The 26610-nt window shown below is 38.3% G+C and overlaps 1 protein-coding gene across 6 annotated transcripts in view; it reads left to right on the forward strand.

Moving 5' to 3' along the window:
• DISP1 (dispatched RND transporter family member 1) overlaps positions 1-26610 on the forward strand; it is a 221730-nt gene that overhangs the window by 142798 nt on the left and 52322 nt on the right. For 2 of the 6 annotated variants that reach the window (XM_027564512.1, XM_027564516.1), the window contains one exon: positions 19218-19743. In XM_027564512.1, the coding sequence (XP_027420313.1) occupies positions 19218-19743 (526 nt within the window). Of the gene's footprint in view, positions 1-3933; positions 4514-13547; positions 13655-19217; positions 19744-26342; positions 26573-26610 lie in introns of those variants that run through there. The other 4 variants (XM_027564513.1, XM_027564517.1, XM_027564518.1 and 1 more) reach the window with 4 other exon arrangements.

Below are 26610 nucleotides of genomic sequence, written 5' to 3' on the forward strand. Positions count from 1 at the left end.
TCCAATTCATTCCTTTTTGTGGCTGAGTAATATTCTTTTGTATATATGTACCACAGTTTCTTTACCCATTTATCTGTCAGTGGACATCTAGGTTGCTTCCATGCCCTAGCTATTATCAATAGTGCTGCAATCAATATTGGGGTACATGTTATGGTTTTCTCAGGGTATATGCCCAGTAGTGGGATTGCTGAGTCATATGGTAGTTTTATTCCTAGTCTTTAAAGAAATCTCCATGGTGGCTGTATCAATTTACATTCCTACCAACAGTGCAAGAGGGTTCCCTTTTTTCCATATCCTCTCTGGCATTTATTGTTTGTAGATGTTTTTATGATGGCTGTTCTGACCAGTGTGAGGTGATACCTCATTGTAGTTTTGATTTGGATTTTAATTCTTTAATTCTCTGGGGTAGATTTTTAGGTGTTAACAGCCTTTGCAATACATAAGGCATGAAGTCAGCATACCATAAGTTTGCAAGGACTGACTCTTTCAATATATTTACTTCATTAAATATTTCTTATCCCTCCCTCCCTCTCTTTCTTCCCCAAGATTGGCTCTTTTTAAGGGAAATTTAGAAGATACAGAGGTGAAAGTTACCTTTCCTGCCCTCCAGAAGCTTATACGTTGTCTTTAACACACTGGTTCTCAAAATGTGGGTTTCATACCAGCAGAGTCAGCATCACCTGTGGTCTTTCAGAAAAGCAAATTCTCAGGCCCCATCCCAGATCCTCAGAATCAGAATCTTTGGGAATGAGCTGTAGCCCTCTGCCTTCTCCCAAACTTTCTAGAAGATTCTGGTGCACACTCAGGTTTGAGAACCACTAGTCTAATGACTAGAATTTTATACCTTTCTTATTTTTCTATCAGGAACTTCCCAGGTGGCACTAGTGGTAAAGAACTCGCCAATCAATGCAGGAGACATAAGAAATGTGGGTTCGATCCCTGGGTCAGGAAGATCCCCTGGAGGAGGAAATGGCAACCCATTCCAGAATTCTTGCCTGGAGAATCTCATAAACAGAGGAGCCTGGTGGGCTGCAGTCCATGGGGTCACAAAGACCCCATGGGGGTCATGGGGTCATGACTGAAACAACTTAGCATGTACACAAGCATTTTTGTATCAAGGTAAAATCCACATATCATAAAATTCACTATTTTAAAGTGTACAATTCAGTGAGTTTTAGTGTATTTACAAAGTTACGAAACCATCAGCACTGCCTAATTCTAGAACATTTCTATCACCCCGAAAGAAACTCAATACCTGTTAGCAGTCACTCCCTCTGTCCTCTGTCTCTGCCCCCCAGCCCCTGGCAACCACTAATCTATAGATACATTTTATCTCTATGGATTTGACTGTTCTGGAGATTTCATGTAAATGGAGTCATATGATATGTGACCTTTTGTGTGTGGCTTTCACTTTGCATAGTGTTTGCAAGGTTCACCCGGGTTGTAATATGTATCAGTGCTTTTATTCCTCCTTATGGCTAACAGTATTCCATTGTATACATGCACTACATTTTGTTCATCCATGGAGCACCTGATGGACATTTGAATTGAGCTGATGCCTTAGTTGTTGTGAATAATTCTACTGTGAACATTAGTTATGAGTTCTTTCATGAACATAACTTTTCAGTTCTCCTGGGTATATACAGTTGATTCACCTTATTTGTGGTAGTTATATTCTTTAAAGTCTCTGCAAACACTGCATTAATGCATACTAAGTCACTTCTCTGCAGGTAAAAACAGGCTTAGGTTCCTTCAAGCCTCTGGTCACATTTGTGACATCCAATCAGTACATGCCCTTGTTTTGTGTTTCTGTTTAAAGATATCTTACCAAATATATGGGGCTTCCTCAGTGGTGCAGTTGATAAAGAATCCGCCTGACAATGCAGGAGACACAAGAGACATGGGTTCGATCCTTGGGTCAGGAGGATCCCCTAGGGCAGAAAATGGCAACCCACTCCAGTGTTTCTTGCCTGGAAAATTCCATGGCAGAGGAGCCTGGTGGGCAACAGTCTGTGGGGTTGCAAAGAGTTGAACATAACTGAGCATGTGTCTAATATCTATTGTTGACTCATTAACACTGAGCTCATATCCAGCAGCACTATAACTCACTCCTAAATAAAGCTTTTTGAGCACATGTATTTTCTCTATAAGGCACATCACAGCCTTCTTGAGCTTTGAAACTCCAGACAGCACTGTACATGACACTTCAGGACCATTTTAAACAGTGAAATTGCCAACAAAAGGCATGAAAATTTGAAAAACGTGGCACCAGAATAGACTGCAAAAGGAACACTTGTTTTCAGTGTGAGAGCTGAAACGAGAAGGCAGTGTGTCACCTTGCTGAACCTCGCCTGGGACTTGAGTGCTGCTGCTGCTGCTGCTAAGTCGCTTCAGTTGTGTCTGATTCTGTGCGACCCCATGGATGGCAGCCCACCAGGCTCCCCCGTCCCTGGGATTCTCCAGACAAGAGCACTGGAGTGGGTTGCCATTTCCTTCTCCAATGCATGAAAGTGAAAAGTGAAAGGGAGGTCGCTCAGTCGTGTCTGTTAGAGGACTCAAATTTCCCCCTATTCTGTGTGTGATCACATTGAAGGACTAAGAAACACCATGAAGATTATTTGGGGATTACAAACAAATTTTAGCATGTAGGCATATTTGCAAATATGGAATCCACAAATAATAAGGATCAACTCTACCTGGGAGTGAAATTGCTGTGTCATATGGTAACTCTATGTTTATTTTTTGAGAAACTGCTGGACTGTTTTCCATAGTGGCTGTAAATACTGTTTTACATTCCCACCAATGTTGTATGACACTCCAGTTTTTCCTTGCCAACTCTTCTTCTCTCCCTCCTTCCCTTCTCCCTTCCTTCCTTTCCTCTCCCCTTCCTTCCTTCCCACTCTTCTTCCTTCCCTCCCTTCCTTTCTTCCCTTCCTCCCTTATTCCTTCCTCGCTTTTTTTGACCATAGCTATCTTGTGGTAAGTCACTTTGTGTCCAACTCTTTGCGACTCAGCTTCCTCTGTCCTTGAGATTCTCCAGGCAAGGATACTGAAGTAGGTTGCCGTGCCCTCCGCCAGGGGATCTTCCTGATCCAGGGATCAAACCTGAGTCTCCTGTGGCTCCTCCGTTGCATGCAGATTCTTTACCTCTGAGCCACCAGGGAAGCCCTGGTATCCTTGTGGCTGTCAAGTGGTCTCTCATTGTGGTTTTAATTTGCATTTCCTTAATAACTAGTGATGCTGAGCATCCTTTTATGTGCATATTAGCCATCTGTATATTTTCTTTAGAAAAGTCTCTATTCTAAAACTTTGCCTGTTTTTAAATTAGATTATTTGTCTTTTTATTGTTGAGTTGTAAGTTTTATATATTATAATTACTAGCCCCGTAGATATGCGGTTTGCAAATATTTTCTCCCATTCAAAAGGTTTTTTCACTTTCTTGAAAATGTTCTTCAATATATAAAAGTTTTTTATTTTCATGAAGCCCAATTTCATCTATTTTTTCCTTTGACTGCTTGTATTACCTTCCCTAACTTTGAAATTGCTATCAATACAGCCCGTTGTAAGAGTTGTTTACACATTTTTATTAAAGTCATAAAAAGTTAGATTTCATGGATTCAGTAAATTATCACTTATTTGCCAGTAGCTGTCATAGGTAATTTTAAAGCATTTATTTGAAGGTATTTGTAAGCTTTTTATGTTGTGACTGTGGAATTTTAAATACTGGCATCAATAGGACCACAAATTTATAAAAAGCAGTGTCAAATTCATTTAACTGTTTTTGTTAAGGACAATTGAAGAGGAAACACTTAAAACTGCTTTAAATAATACTTTCTTTTTTAATAAAGAAGGCTGCCTCTTTGAAAAACTATGAACTTTCTGCCTTAAAAGCAGAGTCTCAAGAGCCATTTGTGAAAGAACACAAGAATCCCCGGAACTTGGAAATAAACACGATTGGTGTTTATTTGTGTTAGTTTAAATGCAGTAGCCCTATGTGTCAGAAAACTGAATCTGCAACACTTAAGTTAGGCTAAGCAAGCAAATAATGTCAGCTAACATGGCTTTAATCTACTAAGTAACTTTAAGTCCAAAAGATCAAAGGAAGTTATAACTAAAAACAGTCCTTCGTGCAATTTCCCTGTAGAAGCAGGAAAAGGCTAGAAATTACATGTCAGCTTCATATCCTGGCTTGCTGACCTTGTGCTCAGATCAAGCCCCTCTGTATGCCAGCTGTTACCATTACGGAGACCTTGCCCCCAGGGGTTAAGTAGGAGAAAACCTCTCCTGTCCTATAGGAGAGCAAACTCGGAAAGTTCCAGCCCCTAACATGCCTAATTCAAAGCAATCTGCGTGTGCTTGTCATTGGGTCTGTCCTGCCGCTCCGAGGAGCTGCTCCTGCGACTCTGTGGTCGCCCTCTGCTGTGCCGTGTTCCTGCGGCCACTGTCGGCTGTTGCTACTGCAGTCACTTGCAGACCAAACCGAACCAGGAACGCTGCTTCTCTTAACAGAAAGGTAATACATTTATTCATGCTTCTGTGAATGTATTTGGGGAGAATTTCTTTTAAAGCTGAACTTTGCTGTGTGCTTCTCAGGTTGAATTTAGAATTCTAGCTCACAGTTTTCTTTCAGTGTAAGCTTTGAACGGCATCTGAATGCATTAAAATCCCTCATGAAGTGTTTTGAATGTTAGTCTAGCACAGTATAGTAAGGTAAGCTGTTTCTTAAGGTTTATTCTAATGTGCTTTCTTTACGAAGTTGGGAAGAAACCTCAGATGTCAAGTTGTTCAGCTGTTTCATGCTTTGAGGTTCTTTTTTAATCACTTTCTAATCAGAAAAGTCAGAAAATAAATGCTTCTCTCATTGCCAGTTGGTCAAAAACTAGATGTAGAATTGTAGGAAGTGCCTTAATCACTTTTTGTGAATTAAATGTTGTAGGAAAATAGTAAAATATTAGCATCTTCCAGCTTTTAAAAAGAGAAGTTGGGAGCTAAGCTTGGGAGCCAAGCTTCCATACCAAGTTTAATTTTTATCAATGTTCGTTTTAAACACAGAGCTTGCTCTACACTCTCAAGTTGTTTTTGAGATGATAAAATGTTTCATGTATTATGTTCATTTTAATGGTGGCAATAATAGCTACGTTATAATTGGATTTATTACCCATCATAGAAAGCAGAATGTATTTGCCATGTTTACTTTTGCTTAAAATTAAAGTGGATGATTTATATGTGACTGGTAGAAAATTTCAAACTAGAGTAACTTGTGAAATATTTTTATGTTTTGTAGCGAAATGTGAAAATTTTCTAAACCAAGTGGGTAAAATATTTGCAGAAACTGGAGTATATCATGCAAATCATTGACAGAACATAAATGATTTTTTCAGGGATAATGTAAAAAATGGGCAGCATACTTTACAGTTTGCTAAAATTTTCTGTAATAGGTATTCCTGTTGAAAGGGAAAGAATGAATATGTCCTGTTTATAAAAACTATTATCTTTATCTTAGATAATAGTATTTATACTTAAGAAAACTCCAGTTCCCTTTGATGGCTGGGAAGTCACTAAACTATGTAAATAAACTCTAGAATGTTCCACTGGTAGACAGTGGCTTTACCACTTCCCATGGTTTTAATGTCTGCTGACACATTTCTACTTTTTAAAGTGTTAAACAGTCTTGGCATTATTTTTAAAATATGATTTAAAAAAATTATTGTACTTTAAAAATTACATCTCTTGATAAACTATCTTATGCTTTCATTGCCAAATCTTGAATATTTTATTGGTTGATTATACTTCATTTTGTTTTAGTATACAAAGATAAGGCAGAGTATTTTTTATGTGTCTTCTATGTTTCATATAGCTTGCATCTTAGACATGGATTATAGAAGTATGAGCATGAGCTGTTTGCATTGATTATGAAAAGTGTGTAATGTTTAAGAGTCTGAAATGATTGACCTACAAAGCAATGTAGTAAAATACATGTTAACCTTTCCTCAGTCCAGGAAATGATATGTATTATAAAATGGATTCGTCCAAAATTTTAGTCTCGTTCCAGTTGTCTTTTCACTGTGTCTTAAACCACTCAACCCCTTTTTGGTAACGGGGGATCTGCCTTTCAGTGTTTGCCGTGAGTCAGTTCTTTGCCTTTCATTCTGACTACTTTGATTTCTGGGACTGGATCAGAGCCACCCTCAGCAGTACAACCCTTACAGCTCAGTATGGGTGATGGAAGCCTTGACACACTGACTATATGAAGATTTCCGATTTTTCAAAAATTGCAGGTCCTTATCACACTAACACGGGAAAGAAAACTGAATGTTGAGGATCAAGACAAATGAACTGCTTAATCTCTCAGTCTTTTGGAAAAATATAAAGCAGAAGAACTAAATATATGAATAAAGCAAGACTGGAGAACAGGGTGGCCTTTTGTTCTCTCTCCCTTAATTTCTGTTCTTTTATCATTTTAATCACTATTCAACAGGCTCACTTATTTCAGGCTTACATATTAGATTCCAAAAACACTATTCACAGGGAACATGGTAGGTACTTATTATATGCTTGCTAAATAAGGACACTCACCTATTGAACTGAAAAATACAATTTAATTATCTTTGTGAGCAAATGAAATTCCCACTTGAACAATGTAAATGGAATTTCAGTTCACCTAATACATACAGGAAAGAAAACAGCAGAATTCACAAGCATTTATAATGGTAATTTAAGTAAGGAATAGAAAAAGATTTATAAAAGGTGTACCCAGACTCTTGCTAAGGGTTACTTTACTGATCCAATTCAAGTAAGAAAAGCAATCAAAATTTGATGTATTTCTAAGCTGAAAGTAAATCTCAGTGTCCTTTATTTAAGTAAAAAGATGTCTTCAATTGTGTCTCATACAAATACCTTGAGATATGTCTTCCAAGTTGCTCAGTAGACTAAAGGATACCCCTGAGACTTGATTTGCTGAACTCTGCAGGGAAGAACCCATTTGGGGAGCTGCTTGAGGAAATTTGATTTGCTACTTCTCAAACTCACGGAACAGCAGGGAGCGGAGCCTGGTGTCAGATGCTTAGCATTGGTGGGAAAAGCTTAGATAATTCTTAAGTGTAGGATGAAGAAACAACAGGTTACCATTTAAATCAAACAACTTTCAAGCGCTTAATGGTGATTGATCTTAGGTTTTGGCTTTATGAAAGACGTTTTAAAAATTCCTTCACATTCTTTTGCTTCACAGTATGTGGATGTAGAATTTTTGTATTTTGATTTATCTCTGTGATGGTGTTTTCCTTTGAGCTGCTAAATTTTGAGGTTTTGAGATGTGCAAAATATTAAACATTCATGGTGTCTTTAGACTTGCTTGTGTGATCTCTGTTCAACAACATGAGTCAAGCTCAGTCATATGATTCTGTTTCTACTGGGGAAGAGCTGTAGTGATACAGACAGATTGCTCAATGCTTTGTGATTTTAGTTAGAGCAAAATAATTTCAGGTGAAATCTTATGACTTAAAGATAGATCTATCACATCTTGGGGGTTCTGTTTATTACCAAAGCATCTTGTGATTAACTGGTTTTTTTTGTTGTTAGTGGGATACCAGGCTAGATTAGTAGGTCTGGTGTCTGGAGGCTGTCTGACTCTAGAATTGGAACGTTTAAAATGCAGTCAGAAGGCTTTTTCTTTCTTTTTCCTTTCCTTTTCCTTCCTTCCTCCCCTCTCTTTTTTTTCCTTCTTGCTTTCTTCCTTCATTCTCTCTCTCCCTTTCTTTCCTTCTCTTTTTGGTACAAAGCTTTAGGGAGCATGCTCTTTTAATAGAGAGGGTTGGGACTTCACATTGGAGATTGACCAGGTGTTGGGGAGATATTTTTTTCTTGAGGGTTAAATAAACTTGTTAGTCAAATTGGCTATATTCTAAACTCTATTCAGATGATCATAAGTATGGGCTTGGCCAAAGAGTTCATTCAGGTTTTTGCATAACATCTTATGACCAACCCAGTAATTGAGACCATGTGACAAGTTGTTTTGTATTTCCACAACATTGTTCCACATGAATTTCACACTGTTGCCTCTCAAACTAATGTGTTATTGAGGATTTCTCTTCCTGGCATCCTTGTCCCCACCCTTATAACCTCAAGGGTAACCCAAAAAGAAGTAAAACTAATCCAAATACTATAATACATTCTAACATGAAGTACCAGGTCCAAATGTTTTAGAATATACAATAACAGTCTGCATTTCAAGCAATATTTTCTGAAACAGTATTGAATATTTTGAGAGTTAGTTGCTTGCACTTATAAATTAATCAGCATTAATTAAATAAAGTATAAATCAGTAGTTCTCAATCCTAGCTGCACATTAGAATTATCTGGGGAGTATTTAAATAATGCTAATGCCCATACCCCATTATAATATGAATTAAATCATAACCTCTGGGACCAGAGCCCCGTGTCTGTAATTGTTTCGTATTACCGAAGTGACTCTAGTATGTAGAAGGAGTTGAAACCACTGTAATAGACTTGTAACTTTGTGAATATTTGTTATATTGATTATGTTCCCTTCAAGACTTGCAGCAGAGTCCAAATGAATGTCTCAGCTGGTTCTTGAGTTAGATAACAACTTTTTAGGGGGCTTTCTAGAATTTTTTTGAAAGACCAGAGATTGATTTTTTTTTTTTTTAATTGAAGTATAGTTGATTTACAGTGTCGTGCCAATCTCTGCTGTACAGCAAAGTGCCTCAGGTATACATATATATACTTTCTTGTTTTAAATGTTCTTTTCCATTATGGTTTATCACAGGATATCCAGTATGGTTCCCTATACTGTACAGCTGGACCTTGTTTATCCATTCTAAATGTGGTAGTTTGCATCTACCAACCCCAGACTCCTTCAACATATCTGATTATAGAAACTTCTCTAGCTTTATTTTGCATATTTTTAGTTATGCAAATGAACATACAGTCTTCAGATTTAGGGTTAAATTGTTGCAGCATAACAGAATTGAAACTCATCTGAAATAGGAATCTGAAAACAAAAGAATACTTTCTCTTTTTTAAGAGCATTGATGCTTATGGATATAATATTTTTTAAGTGTGGGGAGAAGTGGTGAGTATTTTGTGGAATGATGATTTTGGTGGATGAACCTGGAAAGGAGAGCTCTAAAAACTGCTTTAATAGCTACAGTATAGTGATAGGGCTCTTGAAATGTATTTTTAGATAGAGAAGTGTTTATATTGGAAAGAGAATGTTCTCGACAATCATTTATCCCAGACTATAAAAGATAAACTTTCTTACACCCACATTTCTCTTCTCACATAGACCTGCTACCAAAGGTACATCAAATATAAAACATGAGAAAAATGAGAGTAATGTTTCTACAGCAATAAAACTCCTATCACTCAGTCCTATAATATGAAGCTCAGCTAACTCATATCTAGCAATAAGACTGTTTTCCAAATTCAGGGTCTTCAGATTTGCTATGGCACTATAATATCTTCCTAACATTGTTTAACTCTTATCTGTCAATACAGTTTTGTAAATCTGGGCAAGGGCAAAACTGTATCTGTTCATTTAAATTTTTCTTCTGATTCATTGAGCTGTTTGTAAATATTATGATTGTTGTTTAGTTGCCAAGTCGGGTCCAACTCTTGTGCAACCCCATGGACTGTAGCCCACCAGGCTCCTCTGTCCATGGGATTTCCTGGGCAAGAATACTGGAGTGAGTTGCCATTTCCTTCTTCAAGGGGATCTTCCTGATCCAGGGATCGAATCTGTGTCTCCTGCATTGGCAAACAGATTCTTTACCACTGAGTCACCTGGTCAATGGACATGAATTTGAGCATACTTCAGGTGATAATAGAGGACAGAAGAGCCTGGCATGCTACAGTTCATGGGGTCACAAAGAGTCGGACACGACTTAGAGACTGAACAAAAACAGCAAGTATTATGAATGGTTTTTGTAAAAGTGAAGCATATAGCAATTTATTGGTGCCTCTATCAATATGTATCTTGTGTGTAATCCTATTTAAGAAGTTATATAAAAATGTTAGGTGTATTTCATTTTCAAAGATGTGGTTTGTTATTATAAGTTGAAACTACCTTCTTGATAATATAAAGTTAAAGGAAACAGTGAGTTTTCATTGTAAAAGAATAGTGAGTCCTTGCTTTCAGACTGCCTAGAACTCAGTTTGCTTTCTCATGGTGTGATGGAAAGCATAGTAGTACCTAATGGGTTCTTATGAAATGTTTGTTTAGTAGTATAGATTCTCAAAGGTGTAACATTGTTTCCTTGAGAAAATGGCTTCTGATTTATTGCAGTTTATGATTTACGGGAAATGATATCAATAATGCCTTATTTCTGTAGAGTTCTTTGCAACACATAAAATGCTTATAGGTGATTAAATGAAGATATTTAAAGTGCTCTTATTGAAGGAGAGTTTTACCATAGAAAGTTCATGAACTCAAAGAAAAATTTAATTTGTCTCAGAAGGGAAGAAGATTGTTTCTTTATTTAAGACTACACTTTTTAGTTCCCTAAAAGGACCTGATTCATTGATTAAAGATACAGATTTTGCTGCCAGGTAACAATTATGTTATTTTAAAATAGTCCAAATGCTACATGACAACCAAAATCAATCCATCACCTTGCTTTTTACTGTTTGCATTTTATGATACATGGGTGGATAGCACTTCTTTTAATTCAGTGAAATATGTCTTTCACACTCTTGAATGCTGAATTGTACCATTTAAAACTGTCTTGGGAAATATTGAGTTCAGAGGATATTTTTCATGTGGACCTTCAGACTGAATTTTATATCAGTATCCTTCAGTGGTCCTATAAAAGCTAGTTGAACTTGGCATTGCCCTAGAAGCATCTTGAGATTGTTAGAGAAGCGTTACTTTCAGAGACATGCTGGTCTGAGATTAAATCCCAGCATGTGATTTGGATTAGTTACACTATATTTTTGACCTTCAATTTTCTCTAAAATGGGTTTAATAGGATCTTTGTAGAGGTATTGTGAGCGAAGTGTCTGACAGAGTGAGATGCTAAAACACACACACACACACATTTGGATAGCCCTTTGAAGGGTAATATGTAGTTAGAGACAAAACCTGGCTGGTGTCTTTCCACCATCCAGTTTTAATAGCTCCACTCTAGAAGTTACCTCAAATATTCTTTGTCAATTTCTCTAGTGCATTTAGAGAAGCTATTTATTCTCTGGCTATAGCACTAAATATTAATAGGTCATTTTGGTACCAGTGATAAGAAATGAGACCATTAAACAATTTTAGGGGACTGATTTCATATTAAAACAAGTTTGGTTCATAATGAATAGCTGCTGCTGCTGCTGCTAAGTCGCTTCAGTCATGTCCGACTCTATGCGACCCCATAGATGGCAGCCCACCAAGCTCCCCCGTCCCTGGGATTCTCCAGGCAAGAACACTGGAGTGGGTTGCCATTTCCTTCTCCAATGCAGGAAAGTGAAAAGTGAAAGTGAAGTCGCTCAGTCTTGTCTGACTCTTCGTGACCCCATGGACTACAGCCTACCAGGTTCCTCTGTCCATGGGATTTTCCAGGCAAGAGTACTGGAGTGGGGTGCCATCGCCTTTTCCGCATAATGAATAGAGGTACTCCCAAACTGGCTTTATACCTGATGTGGAAAAAAAAAAAAAGACTTCAGGTACTTTATATCTGAAGATCCAGTCTTCCTCTCTAGGAAGGAAGGATTCCTATTTTCCAGTATCTAGTACACTTGAAAGAAAAAGATTGCCACATGCAGTTACCTGGGCAAGGTGCTTCAATTCACATATATTACACTAAAAAGATTAAAATCTGATTGGTTGTTATTTCTATGCACACAACAGTTTAGGGGCCTGAAATAAGCCATAATTAAACTTGGTTATCAGTTAGAACTTCTACTATTAAAATTTGTTACTCTTCTCTGTCTTAATTAGAAAAATGGGCCTTTTGTTTCTCTGTTGTTATCTTGTCTGCTTTCATTGGGCATCATTTTGCCATTGCTTAAGCCTAATTCTCTTGAAGCCTTCCCGCCTAGTTGTGTCTTTGCCTTGCTACACAAAGTGTTTTTTCGAACCAGCAGTATGGAAGGTTGGAAGATTTTGTCGCCCCACTCCAAATGGACTATATCAGAATCTACATTTGAAAAACACCATATCAGTGTTGTATATTTTGTCTAATACAACTGTGTTATAGGGAACATCACTCTTCTTGAAAAAGCTGATTGTCTACAATATGGAATCTTGTTTTTGATACAGTCTTGCCATTTATTGTTAAGTTTGGTGTTATGAATCTAATGAAGCAAAGGGTTGTTCTGGATACATTGAGCTTATGGAATGTAGTTTAGCAGAAAGCCCTCAAACCTCAGCATCAGACTTCCTGACCCTAACCATTTGAGACTCTGTACTTCAAGTTTTTCTTTTGCAAAGTAGAGCCATAATGCGTGCCACACCTGTTTTTCTGAGGGCTATTAGGAGGATCAGCTTGAGTGAGATCATGTGTGTGAAAGTGTTTGGCAATACCAAAGAGGTGTGCCATCGTAACTGTTGACGTGGATGAAGACGTTGTTCCTTCAGGCTATCTGAGCCTCGTGTTTGTCAAGGATAGGGATGACTCCGCTGAGTGGTTACTGTGGTAATTGGAACATGTCTGTGTAGTCTCTTACGTGTAGATTTTAACTTGACAGTTTTCTGGCTATACCAGCAGTTCTGGCTTCCAATTGCAAGGAGTTACCATGAGGTTTTTGTAACCCTTTTATTAATATTAATAGTAAGACTGCATCTTTTGGGTAGGTTTTGTGTCACTAACAGACTTTAATACATGATATGTTGATGAATAACATTTCCATAATTTCCTCAGTTCCTACTATGATTATATGATAGCATTTTCAATGAGATACTACTCTTAGTCTTAGAAGCAGGGTAATTTCCTTTTATCTTACAGGTGTTAGTGTCCTGAGCCCCAAGCCAGAGTAGGATGTAATTGTTCGAACCTTCTAATATGTGAATTCTGATGACTTTTCTCTTTACATTTCAATATGATTGGAACACCTCTATATTTCTCCTCTGTTTCTCTGTTTAATGCTTATGAAACTAGTCATAGTAATTTTGGTTCACAGATAGCTTTGGTCCAACAAATAATAATTTATGTTTCCCCAAATTTGGAAGCAATGAAATTGAAAACCATTTTCTAAAAGTTTGTATTCATCTGTTCTTTCTCCTTAGCTAGGTTTTGATTTCCTGCTTTATCCAGTTATTTGATATGTTGTGTAGGGTGTTATCGGAGAAGGCAATGGCACCCCACTCCAGTACTCTTGCCTGGAAAATCCCATGGATGGAGGAGCGTGGTGGGCCACAGTCCATGGGATCGCTAAGAGTCGGACAAGACTCAGCAACTTCACTTTCACTTTTCACTTTCCTGCATTGGAGAAGGCAATGGCAACCCATTCCAGTGTTCTTGCCTGGAGAATCCCAGGGATGGGGGAGCCTGGTGGGCTGCCATCTATGGGGTCACACAGAGTCGGACACGACTGAAGCGACTTAGCAGCAGCAGCAGCAGCAGTGGGGTGTTATTATAAGACAGCTGATATATACTGGAAGAGAAATAATTTAAAATGTGTCCAGTGAATAGATGACTATTAATCCTTTAAGGTAAAGTAAGTTTGTTTCTGTTCTTGCATTTTAATGATAATTATCTTCTGTTCATTATTAGTCACCATGCTAGAAACTTTCTATGTTGTTTCATTAATATTTTATTACTATGAAGATAGCACATTTATAGTAAAAGTTGCAAGCAGTACAAAAAGGAAAATATGAAAGTCTTCTCTACACTTCCCAGTGCAACTGGGCAGTGTAGTGGGCAGTCTAGTGGCCCAGTGCAACACTCCAGCAGGAAACAATGTTAGCATTTCCCCATATTCTTCTAGAAACCAGCTACGTATATACACTAACCATATATGTGAGTCTTCTCCCCTTTTTCATTGAAATGGATTCATACCACATTGGCTCTTCTGCAGCTGGATTTTATTCACACATGAAGAGGTATTACTTTGGACTTCTTTCCCTGGAAGTAATCCTGATTTAACTCACTCTTTTTTATTGTACAGAATACCAAATTTATGGATATGACAGAATTTAAGTCCCTTATTGATCATTTAGATCATTTCCAGTTTGCCCTGTCACGGGCAGTGGTGCAGTCAACATCTTTGGACATTTGCGTTTACACATTGCTCAAGGATATCCAAACTGTAAACCCTAGGAGAATTGCCAGTCAAAGGATGAGGGTATTTTACATTTTGAATAGTAATGCCATGTTGCTCTTTCAGAAGGTTACATTAGTTTGCTTTTCAAACAATTTAACTCTAAAAAGAGTAAAGACTTTGAGACTCTAAGAATGTAAATAATTTGACCCAGGTACTCAGTAACTAGTAGAGTCAGCTTTAAAATTTAGACTCATCCAGGCCATTTCTTCTAAGCTACAGATATCGCTGATGCCATTTTAAAACATAGTTTTGGCTTTGAAACTAGGAAGCATCATTTCATGTTTTTTAAATATTCTCCTCACTTAAGCAATAATAATAATTCTTTCATTGTAAATACATAGCCTTTTATGGTTTTAAATATATTTTTACATTCTCAGAGTAGTCATATGAGGTGGACATTGATTTGTATCCTGATTTACACTTGTGAAGAACTGAGGCCCAAAGAAAAAAAATCTTAAATTTTAAAATGTAATCAAAAGATGGTCTTTGGCCCAAGGCCGTATAAGCCTCAGAACCGGTAAAGCACTCAGGACATAAAAATGCTAGTAGAAAGGTTGAAAGAGGAGGTGTGAGATTAGTGGCTTTGGGTATATTGATATTGGCTTGTTATACTCATGAACAACAGGAAAGGCACTAAAATACTTGCTATCGGGCCTCACCACACCTCAAGCCAGCGCCTCAAGAATAGCTTTCTTTTGGCAATCCCTGTGTGTTATGGCCCTGGGGAAAACAGGTGATTTCAACATAGCTCTTCTAAAGTCATTCATTATATTTGATCCAAGACTTATTTTAAACTTCCACGGTAAATAATAACTGTCACTGCATTTGTAATCACATAGCATTACATTTATCACAATAGTTCCTTTTTATGATGTTGAATCTTCCTCTAGCTCATCTCTTGCGCTGTTCTTTCTGACTCTGATCGAATTTTTTTTCACTTGTTTCAGTGAAGAAACTTCGGTGAAAGTTCTAAAGAAACAAGGTCTTTCTCTTTGTGGCCTTAAAGTCAACTCTTGACTTTAGGTGGAAATTTTGCCATTGTCCTGGTCACCTGAATTCTTACACAGATACACTAATTGAACTTAATCTGTAAACATTTCTGAGAACAATTTTGTGTCAGCTTTTGCTTTTTCATCATTTTTAACATAATCTGCAACTTATTTATAAAGGCAATTTGATTGTTCCCAGTTTATGCTTAAAGAAACTGAATCTCAGAAAGCTCATGTGAGTTACTTCAAATAAAACCAAAGTCATAGTTCAATTATTCTTTACTATCCACTCATACCTACTTCATTAGAAGAAGTCTCCAAGTTACCAAACAAGTTATGTTCCAAAAGTTCATTTGTAAGTAAGTTATTTGGCACTTGAACTGCAGTTTACCACACCGCTAGAAAAAATGTTGTAAATCGTGATTAGGTCCTTTGGCTGACCTGCAAAAATCTATTTAACTCTTATGTAACTACAAAATGATGCTTTGGCAATAAAAATAAGAGGGAATGATAGCTGTCATTCTTGTTACACAGAAAAAGAGAAATTATTTTTCCTGATGAGAAACAGAGTCAATGAGAAGACAGGGAAACAGAGACATTTTGGAGCGTCTAGAGGGGGTCTCAGGGTACTTTCACGCGCATTCAAGGTTGAGGTCACTCTGTCTGAAAGTCAGTTTCACTTGAAAACCTTGAGGATTTTTGTTAGATACTTCTCACTAGCCTAACTCACCTGATACCTATGATTAGTGGCAGTAGGACTGATTGAATTAAGCCAAAATAAACTCTCTGAAATGATATTAACCCACCTAGTATGGTCAGATGGAGAAGGCAATGGCAACCTACTCCAGTACTCTTGCCTGGAGAATCCCAGGGACAGGGGAGCCTGATGGGCTGCCGTCTATGGGGTCGCACAGAGTCGGACACAACTGAAGCAACTTAGCAGCAGCAGTATGGTCAGAAGAAATCAATAGACCAGAAAAAGAGTATTCCTATTCTGTCTGTCTGTCTTGATAAAAGGGCCAAGAGGAGGTCCTGATTTTCTCAGCAGATCTCATCAGCTCCAGTAGCCTGGCTGAGGTCCGTAGAGGAGTCTTGGGAACATGAGTCATGGGTAAAGGCAAGAGAAAGCATGTGCCTTCCGTGATTTCTCTAGAGCATTTGTACGAGAGTTTCTGATGCTGAGAAATGACTACATTTTTATCTCATCAAGTGATTACTTCTTACATTTTCTAGGTGGTCTTTCACTTAGCCGTGAAAATAAACATCTTAAATTTCAGTTAACTTTCTATGAAGTCCAGTGCCTTTTTAGATGGCCCTTGATTAGTATGTTTTATCATTTTCAGAACATTTGCACACAGCTTTTTGTTTTGTTAACAACAGAAGAAAGGATATATCCTTCAGTAAATGGAAACTTAAGGGCGCAGATCTTGCTGAGATGGCAGATTAAGAGAGAGATAGAAAATTAGAGTCTGTGCCTCCAGGATCAGTTTAGGGCTCTTAACCAGTATCTACAGTGTCTTCCCACTAGTTGGATAATACATTTAACTACAAATGCTCTGTGTTGGGGATATCATTTAGATGTTTTTTAGTGGGTATTTATACCTGGAGTGATTTAACTGAAGGACAGGGCATTTTACTACAATTCAAAATCTTTCTCAGTGGTCATTACAATAGGAACTTGGGACTGGCAGACCACTTTCAAAAGTGATGGTAAGGCTGATGAGAGAAGTAACATCTACTTGATTTATATATATGTTTGATATTTATAAATGTTTTATCTTTTCCACTAAAATCATGGGGTTGCAGAGTCGGACACGACTGAGCGACTGAACTGAACTGAACAATGATGTTCCTTGGAAGAATAGCTGTGCCAAACTTAGACAGTGTTTTAAAAAGCAGAGACATCACTTTGCCAACAAAGGTCTGTTTAGTCAAAGCTATGGTTTTTCCAGTAGTCATGTACTGATTGAGAGTTGGACCATAAAGAAGGCTGAGCACCAAACAATTGATGCTTTCGAACTGTGGTGCTGGAGAAGACTCTTGAAAGTCCCTTGGACAGCAAGGAGATCAAACCAATCAATCCTAAAGGAAATCAACCCTGAATATTCATTGGAAGAACTGATGCTAAAGCTGAAGCTCCAGTACTTTGGCTATCTAATGCAAAGAGCTGACTCACTGGAAAAGGCCCTGATGCTGGGAAAGATTGAGGGCAAGAGGAAAAGAGGGCAACAGAGGATGAGATGGTTGGATGACATCACTGACTCAATGGACATGAGTTTGAGGAAACTCAGGGAAATAGTGAAAGACAGAGAAGCCTGGTGTGCTGCAGTTCATGGGGTCACAAAGAGTTGGACTTGACTTAGCAGCTGAACAACCACCACAACAAAGAGTGTCTTCTGGGTATTAGTATTCAGATTGAAACATTATGCATTGTTCTGGCATTCTCTGCTCAGAAAGGTCCCTGTTGAGTAGTTTATAATCTGGGTGAAAACATGCATAGGAATCGTCCTCATGAGTGATGATTTCTTCTGGTACCTGTGTGTCTGCCAGAGGTGGGGAGGGACTGGAGAGAGATTTCTCCTGAAGTTGTTTTGTCTACTGAGAAGAATGCTGTGCCAGAAGGGTTAGTGAGCCAAACAATGGTTTTCTTTTTTATTCTTGGCATCATGTATAGGTCAAATAAACCAATAGCATTTGATGACCCATTTTTCTTACTGCATTTCCAGATTTTGTATGTGTGTTGGTCAGAAGGTGGTAAAGTAAGAAAGAAGGTTGTTTTTGCTTTTGTTTGTTGACCAGGCAGAAAAAGATGTTACTGGTAATTTGAACACTAATTTTTCCTTTATATTTAAGGCCTGGACCCTTTGATGGGAAAAAATTAATAAAAAAATCTCATTTGAAGCAAATCCCAGCCATAGGACTATTTTTCTTACATGCAAGCAATACTACCCTATAGGATATAACATAGAAAACAAGTTAATAAGATCATGACAACTTACATTTATTATTTTTTTTTTAGCATTATATTTGTTTGTTTAGGGGATAAAACTTTTGCATCTGATGTCTTGGTAGCCACAATTCTTAGCTTAGCTGATTGGTTTCTATTTTCTTTTATTTATTCTTATTCTAAGACCTAAGTGACTTAGACGGAAAATCATATTTCCTTGACATTTTTAAAAGATGTAAGACATTCTTAAGATTATTCACATTATCTTAATCCACACAACTAATTGCCCTCACGAATAATCACCTTCGCCCTTCATTTTGCCTGTTGTTTCTGTATCAGAACACCTCAAGCATGATATTATTGAAAAGCTAAAGAATGATATTGGTGAAGTAAATAGTAAATGTCGTGTCCGACTCTTTGCGACCCCATAGACTGTAGCCTACCAGGTTCCTCCGTCCATGGGATTTTCCAGGCAAGAATACTGGAGTGGGTTGCCATTTCCTTCTCTAGGAGATCTTTCCAACCCAGGGATAGAACCCAGGTCTCCCACATTGTAGGCAGACGCTTTACCATCTGAGCCACCGGGGAAGTCCCCTCTCTATTCTACCACCTCCCCACCCCCATCCTAAAATATTCTAATTCTTTTTTTTTTTAATTTATTTGATTACATCTCGTCTTAGTTGTGGCTCGCGGGCTCCCGAGCATGCTCAGTAGTTGGGGCTACAGTCCATGGGGTTGCAAAGAGTCGGACATGACTGAGCGACTAAGCACACGGGGAGGAAGTGGTCAATGGGACAGGAGAGGGGTTCTGCCTGGTGTGGCTGGGAGGAGACGAGAGGAGGGCTAACTTACCAGCTGGTTCTGTTGCACGCGTGGCAGGGCTTCTCCTAATGCTTTCACAACTCCTGCAAGAACCCTTGTTTTCAAAGAGCTGTTTTAAAATATTTTTCCTGTCTTTCCTACATAATTGTCTGCCTGACTGTAAGTGGTTGATTTTATATCGTTTTCTTTCTTAGGGTCAGGAAACTGGAGCATGGCTATGAGCAACGGAAACAGCGATTTTATGGTTCTGAGCAATGGCAGCATCACAGCCAGAGCTACCACCCCTACTCCCCTCAGCCCCTGTGATGGAGACCCTGCAGCCCAGCAGCTCGCATGCAAAGAAGCACCCAGAACAAAAGTGAGTCCAAATGGATGCCTGCAAGTTAATGGCACTGTTAAATCATCCTTTCTGCCTTTAGACAACCAAAGAACGCCTCCGGTGTTACCCCAGTGCTGCCATCCTTGCCCATACCATCACCCTTTGACTCCCCATGACAGTCACCAAGAGTGCCATCCCGAGGCTGGCCCTGCAGCACCTCCTGCTTTGGCCTCGTGTTGCATGCAGCCACACTCAGAGTACTCTGCATCTCTCTGTCCAAACCATTCACCTGTTTATCAGACAACGTGCTGTCTTCAGCCCTCTCCATCCTTCTGCCTGCATCATCCGTGGCCTGACCATTTTCAGCATCAGCACGTGCCTCAGCACATAGCCAACATCAGGTGAGTGGTCCGCAAGGTTTGCTGGACTTTAGCATTTGACTAATTTCATGTGAATGTGACTGCTTGTGTTGATTTCTCCAAAAGGAGGAGAGAATAATGTATCAGGAAAAGGGAATTAATGAAACTGCTTACTTTGTGGATTGTGTGAAGGCTGTTAAAATGCAAATGAAGTATTATTCTATTTGTTTTATCCGGTGACTTCTTAGTCAGTTAAACCCTCTCTCCCTTTTTTTCTTATTGGTGAGCTGGTTAGGTGTCCCTGCTAGGACTTGAAATATAAAGTCCAGTAAAAGGTTTTATTGTCAGTAATTTTATTATTAAACATGGGAGATGGATATATTTGTGATGAGGCTGCCTAAACAGGAATCCTTTTTGCTACTATTGATAGTGATCAACATTTATGAAAAAGAAGTATAAAACCAAGTGCTTCATTATAGCTGTACTCACAGTTTCTATTCAAATGGTTTGGCTGACTATGTAATATATTGAGATGATACAAAAGCAACAATTTCTTTCATAGCAGGTAGGAGAAGGCAATGGCACCCCACTCCAGTACTCTTGCCTGGAAAATCCCATGGACAGAGGAGCCTGACAGGCTGCAGTCCATGGGGTCACGAAGAGTCGGACACGACTGAGTGACTTCACTTTCACTTTTCACTTTCATGCATTGGAGAAGGAAATGGCAACCCATTCCAGTGTTCTTGCCTGGAGAATCCCAGGGACGGGGGAGCCTGGTGGGCTGCCGTCTTTGGGGTCGCACAGAGTCGGACACGACTGAAGTGACTTAGCATAGCATAGCATAAACAGGATCATACAATATGTACCCTTTTGTATCTGATAATTTTGACTCATAACCTTTTTGAGACTATCTAACTGCTATGTGTGTTACTTTCCCTTTTTATTCCTAAGTAGTAATTCATTGTGTGCAGGTAGCAAATTCACTTATAGGTAAAGGAGTACAAAGTTCTAGTTCTAAAATAAATAAGTCATGAGGATGTAACGTATGGTGTGGTGACCATAGTTAATAATACCATATTGTAAAGTTGAAAGTTGCTAAGACAATAGATCTTAAAAGTTCTCATTGCAAGAAAATTAATTTGTAAATATGTGGTAATGGATGGTAAGCAAACGTAATGTGGTGATCATTTTGCCGTATATGCAAATATCGAATCATTATGTTGTACACCTGAAACTAATGTTATATGTCAGTTGTATCTCAATTTTTTTTTAAATCACATCCAGACAGGGATTAAGTAATAAATACTTTGCACTTTTATCAGGTTTTAGATGCTGCTGAGATTATCTGGTTTCAGTCCTTTGAAAAGAGAGGAAGAGAAAGGTGGGGAAAAGGACAAGGGATGGGAGAGAGGGCGTGGGGATCCTCTGCAGCATGTTTCTGCAGTTGCTGAATAGTTTTTTCGTACCAGATGCGAGAATCTTTTAGTTTATAGAACTACGATGAAAGCACTCACCGAAGCCGTTTCTTAGAAGATTGGTCCTGACAGCATTGTGTAGCATCGCTAGTTTCAGACTCTTTCCACTTTGAATGAAATAGTATAAGTGATTAATTTTAAAATTATATGGTCATAAATATTGATATTTTAGAATCATAAATTATATGGTTTCAGGGTGTGAGATGATATTTTGAAGCTGATCCCTCCTTTAAAAACTGTCACAAAACAGTAGAACAATGGGCAAGAAAACAATTGTTTCAACATGACAGACATATCAGTACTTTCAGCATATCAGTACTTTCAGGATTCTGATTTAACATTTCTCAATGATCTAATTTTAAAGGAATGAAAGTCCTATATGCATATGACTTTAAATACAATGGTATTAAAAAAACAAACTGATTTTTTTAAAGTACCATATTTGCCCATCAGGAAAAACTGTAGAATAAACTGGAATATTATGTGAAAAAATTTTCATATAAGAATTTTATCTCAAGAATTTGAACCTTTTGATGAACCGTTTATAACAGACATAGAATTTTTCAAAGATGCCTGTGAAGGAATGGTATGTGTCCAGTTGTGTATAGTACATACTTTATTGTAAAATTTGTGCTTCCAGAAAGTCTTCCCTATCTGCTACATTTATGTATTTAACATGTATATAGTCAGTAGTATTTACTGAATATTTACATGTGCCAGGTACCAAAGATATAATTCCAAATGAGATGAGACTTTTTTTCCATCATAAAACTATAAGCTAGTAGGGAGGGAGACAGAAAAGCAAACAGGCAGCTACAGGCAGCTCTTATCTCTTATTGTGATATGAGATACCAAGAAGGGATGAAAAATAAAAATGTTACAAATGGAGAAGAGGTGGTCTGGTCGACAGTGGGAATGGTCTGTGTAAAGACTTACAAAGTGGTGTGAACCCAACTCCAGCATGGTTGAGTATGACTAGGCGCTGGAGGAGAAAGTGTACTAGCAAGGGGAGAGGTATACTGGGACTAAATCCTGAGGGGCGTGTGAATCACCTGAGATTTCTGGACGGTATCCTGAGCCAGTGAGAGGCAGTGTGGATGTTTGTGTGTGCATGACTTTTTTATTGTGAAAAAAATATGCAGAACATAAAATGTATCATTTGAATCATTCCTGTGAGTACAGTTCAGTCGCGTTAAGTACATTTGCACTGTTGTGCAACCGTCACCACCATCCCTTCTCCAGAACATCCATCATCTCCCCAAACTGAAACTCCGTACCCATTAAACAATAATTTCCCATTCTTCCCTCCCCAGCCCTTGGCAACCACCATTCAACTTTCTATCTCCATGAATTTGGCCACTCTAGGTACCTCATATGAATGGAATCATACAGTATCTGTTCCTTTGTGACTGATTTCACTTAGCATGTCTTCAAGGTTCATCCAAATCGTAGCATGTATCAAAATTTTCTCCTTTGGAAAGGCTGATTAATACCCCATTGTATGTATATACCGCATTATTTTCATCCACTTATCTGTCAGTGGACACTTGGATATTGTGAACAGTGCTGCTCTGAACGTGGGTGTACAGATACCTGTTTGAGTTCCTGCTTTCACTTCTTTTGGTTACATACCCAGAAGTTAATTACTGAATCATGTGGTAATTCTGTTTAACTTCTTGAGAATCCACCACACTGTTTCCACAGCTGCTGGGCACATCCTTGCCAACACTTGTTCTTTTCTGTTTGTTTTTTTTAATTGTTTTATAATAGCCATCCTAATGGGTGTGACATTATAGATTTTTAAGCAGAAAATAATTCAGATTCATATTTTAGAGAGGTCTGTAACCTGCATTGTGGAGAACTGGGTCAGGACTGTCGTAGAGAGAAAGATCTTTAGAAGCCTTTTTGCAGGTGAGAGAAGGTGATGACTTGATCCAAGATTTAGAAATAATTTCACACTAGAAAGATTTATGAGGTAGAATCTACTAGGTTTGGTGAGCCACTGGTTATGGGGGAGGAAGAGAAAGAGAATCACAACTAACTTGCAGTTTTCTGGTTTGAGCAACTAAGCAGGTAGATGGGGATGCCAGTCACTAAAATGGGGAGGACAGGAGAAGGCTTAGCAAGCAGAGCTTCTGGGGTTGGGGTAGGGGGTAGTAACAATGGAAGAGTGCCGTCCTTTGAGCTTTCTTGAAAGAATAAGGATGCTGCGTTATACATGACAATTACACTGAGGCTAACGATACTGTTGGAGGCGATCGTAGGATGAAAACTGGAGGTTTAGACTCAGCCCAGCGTGCATGTATTTGCAGCACTGTACTGTGGACAAGGCACTAAGCCAGCTGCTGTGTCTGTCGTTCCCAAATCAGGAAGACATCCACGGAAACAAATGCGGATGTGGATATAGCTGCTGTGTAAGAGCAGGGCAGTTTGGGATAGAATCCACAGGATGGTCTAACTAGGAAATTCTGAAAATGACAATGTTGTGTGATACTTTGCTGCCTTTTATTAGTTACTCTACCCAACACTTTTAGGACAGTTATTAGAACAAAGATTCTAGAGGCTGTTCCTCTACCAGGAATGCTGATTCTCTAAATCTTTTTATTTTCTTTTTGTGATTTCTTGCATGTTGCTATTTTAAAAATTGATACTCTCAAATACTTGAATATTCAATTAAAGTTATTCAATTAATGTTTGAGATGTACTTCTGACTTGATAATAGTATAGAATGTTCACATCACTTTAAGACTATCCTAAAGGTTGACAGCCTTGTAGTAAAATTATGTATAGATGGAAGATCCCAGATACTTTCAATTGCTATTCCTTTTAGGACCTACAAATACACCCACCTGGTTGGTATTTTAAAGTTGTTACTTGTTTATAAAGTACTTAAGCCACATAGAATGTCTTAAAAAGCCAATCAAATAGAAAGTATAATTTTATGCCAGCTCATTTGCCACCTCCTTTCAGTTGTTCATATTCTCCTTTCTCTTTTCCCCACCTTCTGTACTACAGTAGATTTCTTTCATTGTTTCTTGACTCTCTAAGCTGTAATAAATCTTTCTAAGAGATTCGTTATAGTCAATCACTCGTGTGTGTTTTTTTTTGCCGTTTTTAAAATTATCTGTTAATCATCTGACTGATTAAGATCATTGCAGGTGTCACATTTAGTATATTCTCTTTTGATTCTATTTATCACCACATATTAAGTAGTTCAACTTAATCTCATTTTAAAGCTTCTGGCTTTTTCATGTATAGATTCCTATCCTCATGCCCATCAGTCAGCTGATAATGTGACTAATTGAGAACACTCAGGATTATTTTTTTAAACTTTTTATTTTGTATTGGTATAGCCAATACACATAAATGTACAATAAATATATTTATTTGTATAGCCGATTAACAGTGCTGTGATAGTTTCAGGTGAACAGCGAAGGGACTCAGCCAGACATATACATGTATCGATTCTCCCCCAAACTCCCCTCCCATCCATAATATTGAGCAGAGTTCCACGTGCTATGTAGTAGGTCCTTGTTGGTTATCTACTTTAAATATAGCAGTATGTACACGTTTATGCCAGTTTGCCTAACTCTGCCCCCATCCTTGCCTCCTGGCAACCATGATTTCATTCTCAGAGTCTGGGAGTCTGTTTCTGTTTTGTAAAGAAGTTCATTTGTATCATTTCTTTTTAAAGTCTACATATAAGGGATGTCATGTGATACTTCTCCTTCTCTGAGTTACTTCACTCAGGATGACTATCTCTAGGTCCATTCATGTTGCTGCAAATGGTATTATTTCATTTTTAATGGCTTAGTAATATTCCATTGTATGTATGTACCACATCTTCTGTATCCATTCCTCTATCAGAGAACACTAAGAATTTTAAAAAGGCAGATAGTAGTCTCTCCCTACCATGAGACGGAGCCTATATCCACAAGTCCTAAACCTAGTTGATTATCAGTATCCACCAGGGGAATTAAAGAATAAGATAAGTATGATAATAATGAGAAGTTTAGCTTGCAGTAGAAACGATAAAGCATTCAGGAGTTCAGAAGTGGGAAGGATTCCTGTAGGTTGATAAAGTTAGGGACAGTCTGACAAGAGAGAACTTGAGTGACCCTTAAAGGGTGACTGGGAAGGATAAAGGGACTGCCTGCATAGTGCAGAACACAGAAGGTGGTGGGGAAGACTGGACGGGGGAAGCACACAAAAATAAAAGCCTACATAAGGAAGAGTAAGGAGAACAGGATGGCCGGGGTGAAGGGATCATTTGTACTGTCAGGAGGGACAGCTTTTCCTAATTTTACATCCCAAGTACAGTCAAGTCCTCTAAAAGGCTGCATGGTAATGATCTGCTCTTTATCCTCAGAGCTCTGGAAAAACCTCTCAAGGAGCCAGTCACATTCCATGTGTGCTCACTGAAGCAAAGTTTTGAATGATTCATTTGGGAATCTTCTTATTGCCGTATTAAAGTGAAAGGGTAATGGTATTATGACAATTAATAAGGAGTTCTGCATCCAAAAATAGCATACAAGATTTCTAATCTAAACTATACTTACCTTTTAATTTGGTGTTGCAAAAAATGTTCCTGATGTTCACAGAGGGCTGCATAAAGGATACTTGGCAATGACCAATAAACTCGTTATCATGGTAGGGAACCTGTGATAGTTTTGGGTGCCTGCCAAATGCATTTTTATTTCTCTGAGGGTGATTTCATAGACAGATGGTCACTTTGAATGTTCCCCATGGCACTCTGGAGGAATTAGGGCTATACCGAGTTAAGAAGACTTGGCACAGAGGGGGACCATGGAACCCTACCATTAGTTCAGCCCCTGAAAGGTTAAACAAACATTGTCCCTACCTCCACATACATTGTGACTATATAATTTTTGTAACCTATATTTCCTTTCTCCTTGAGTTCTTTATTAGTTTTCCAATTTCAGACTCGCTTTTCTCCGAGGTTTTCTTTTTGTTTCCCCTTAGGGCACTAGTTACTTTCTCTGAAGGGAACAATTTTTCCTAAAAAGTAAGACCTGAGAATTCTTGTATTTGGTTAAAAGAGATAGAATCTACCACTTGGAATCTGGTTCCTTTGTGTATGTTGTATCATAACGTCCAGGGGTTAAATTATAGACCTGAGCACCATTTTCCGAAGGGTCTTACTTTGCCGCACCTGGCCTGCAACGCTCCACCCTCCCCCTTCCCTAAGCCTGCCAATGATGTTATTTTAGTTAGCTAGGAAATTTGAACCAAAAGTCCCTCTGAACACTTCATCAGCAGTGTAGCATGAACTTGGCATTGACACAGATCCTGGAGTCTCTGATTTGCCCAGATCACCAGACTCAGCTCAAATGGCTTTTCTGAGATGTTGGAGCAATGAGTGGAGAAATTTCAAGGTTAGTTACTCACTTATTTAATAAGTATTTAATAAATA

The sequence above is a fragment of the Bos indicus x Bos taurus genome, chromosome 16, assembly GCF_003369695.1.
Source record: "Bos indicus x Bos taurus breed Angus x Brahman F1 hybrid chromosome 16, Bos_hybrid_MaternalHap_v2.0, whole genome shotgun sequence".
Taxonomy (NCBI): domain Eukaryota; kingdom Metazoa; phylum Chordata; class Mammalia; order Artiodactyla; family Bovidae; genus Bos; species Bos indicus x Bos taurus.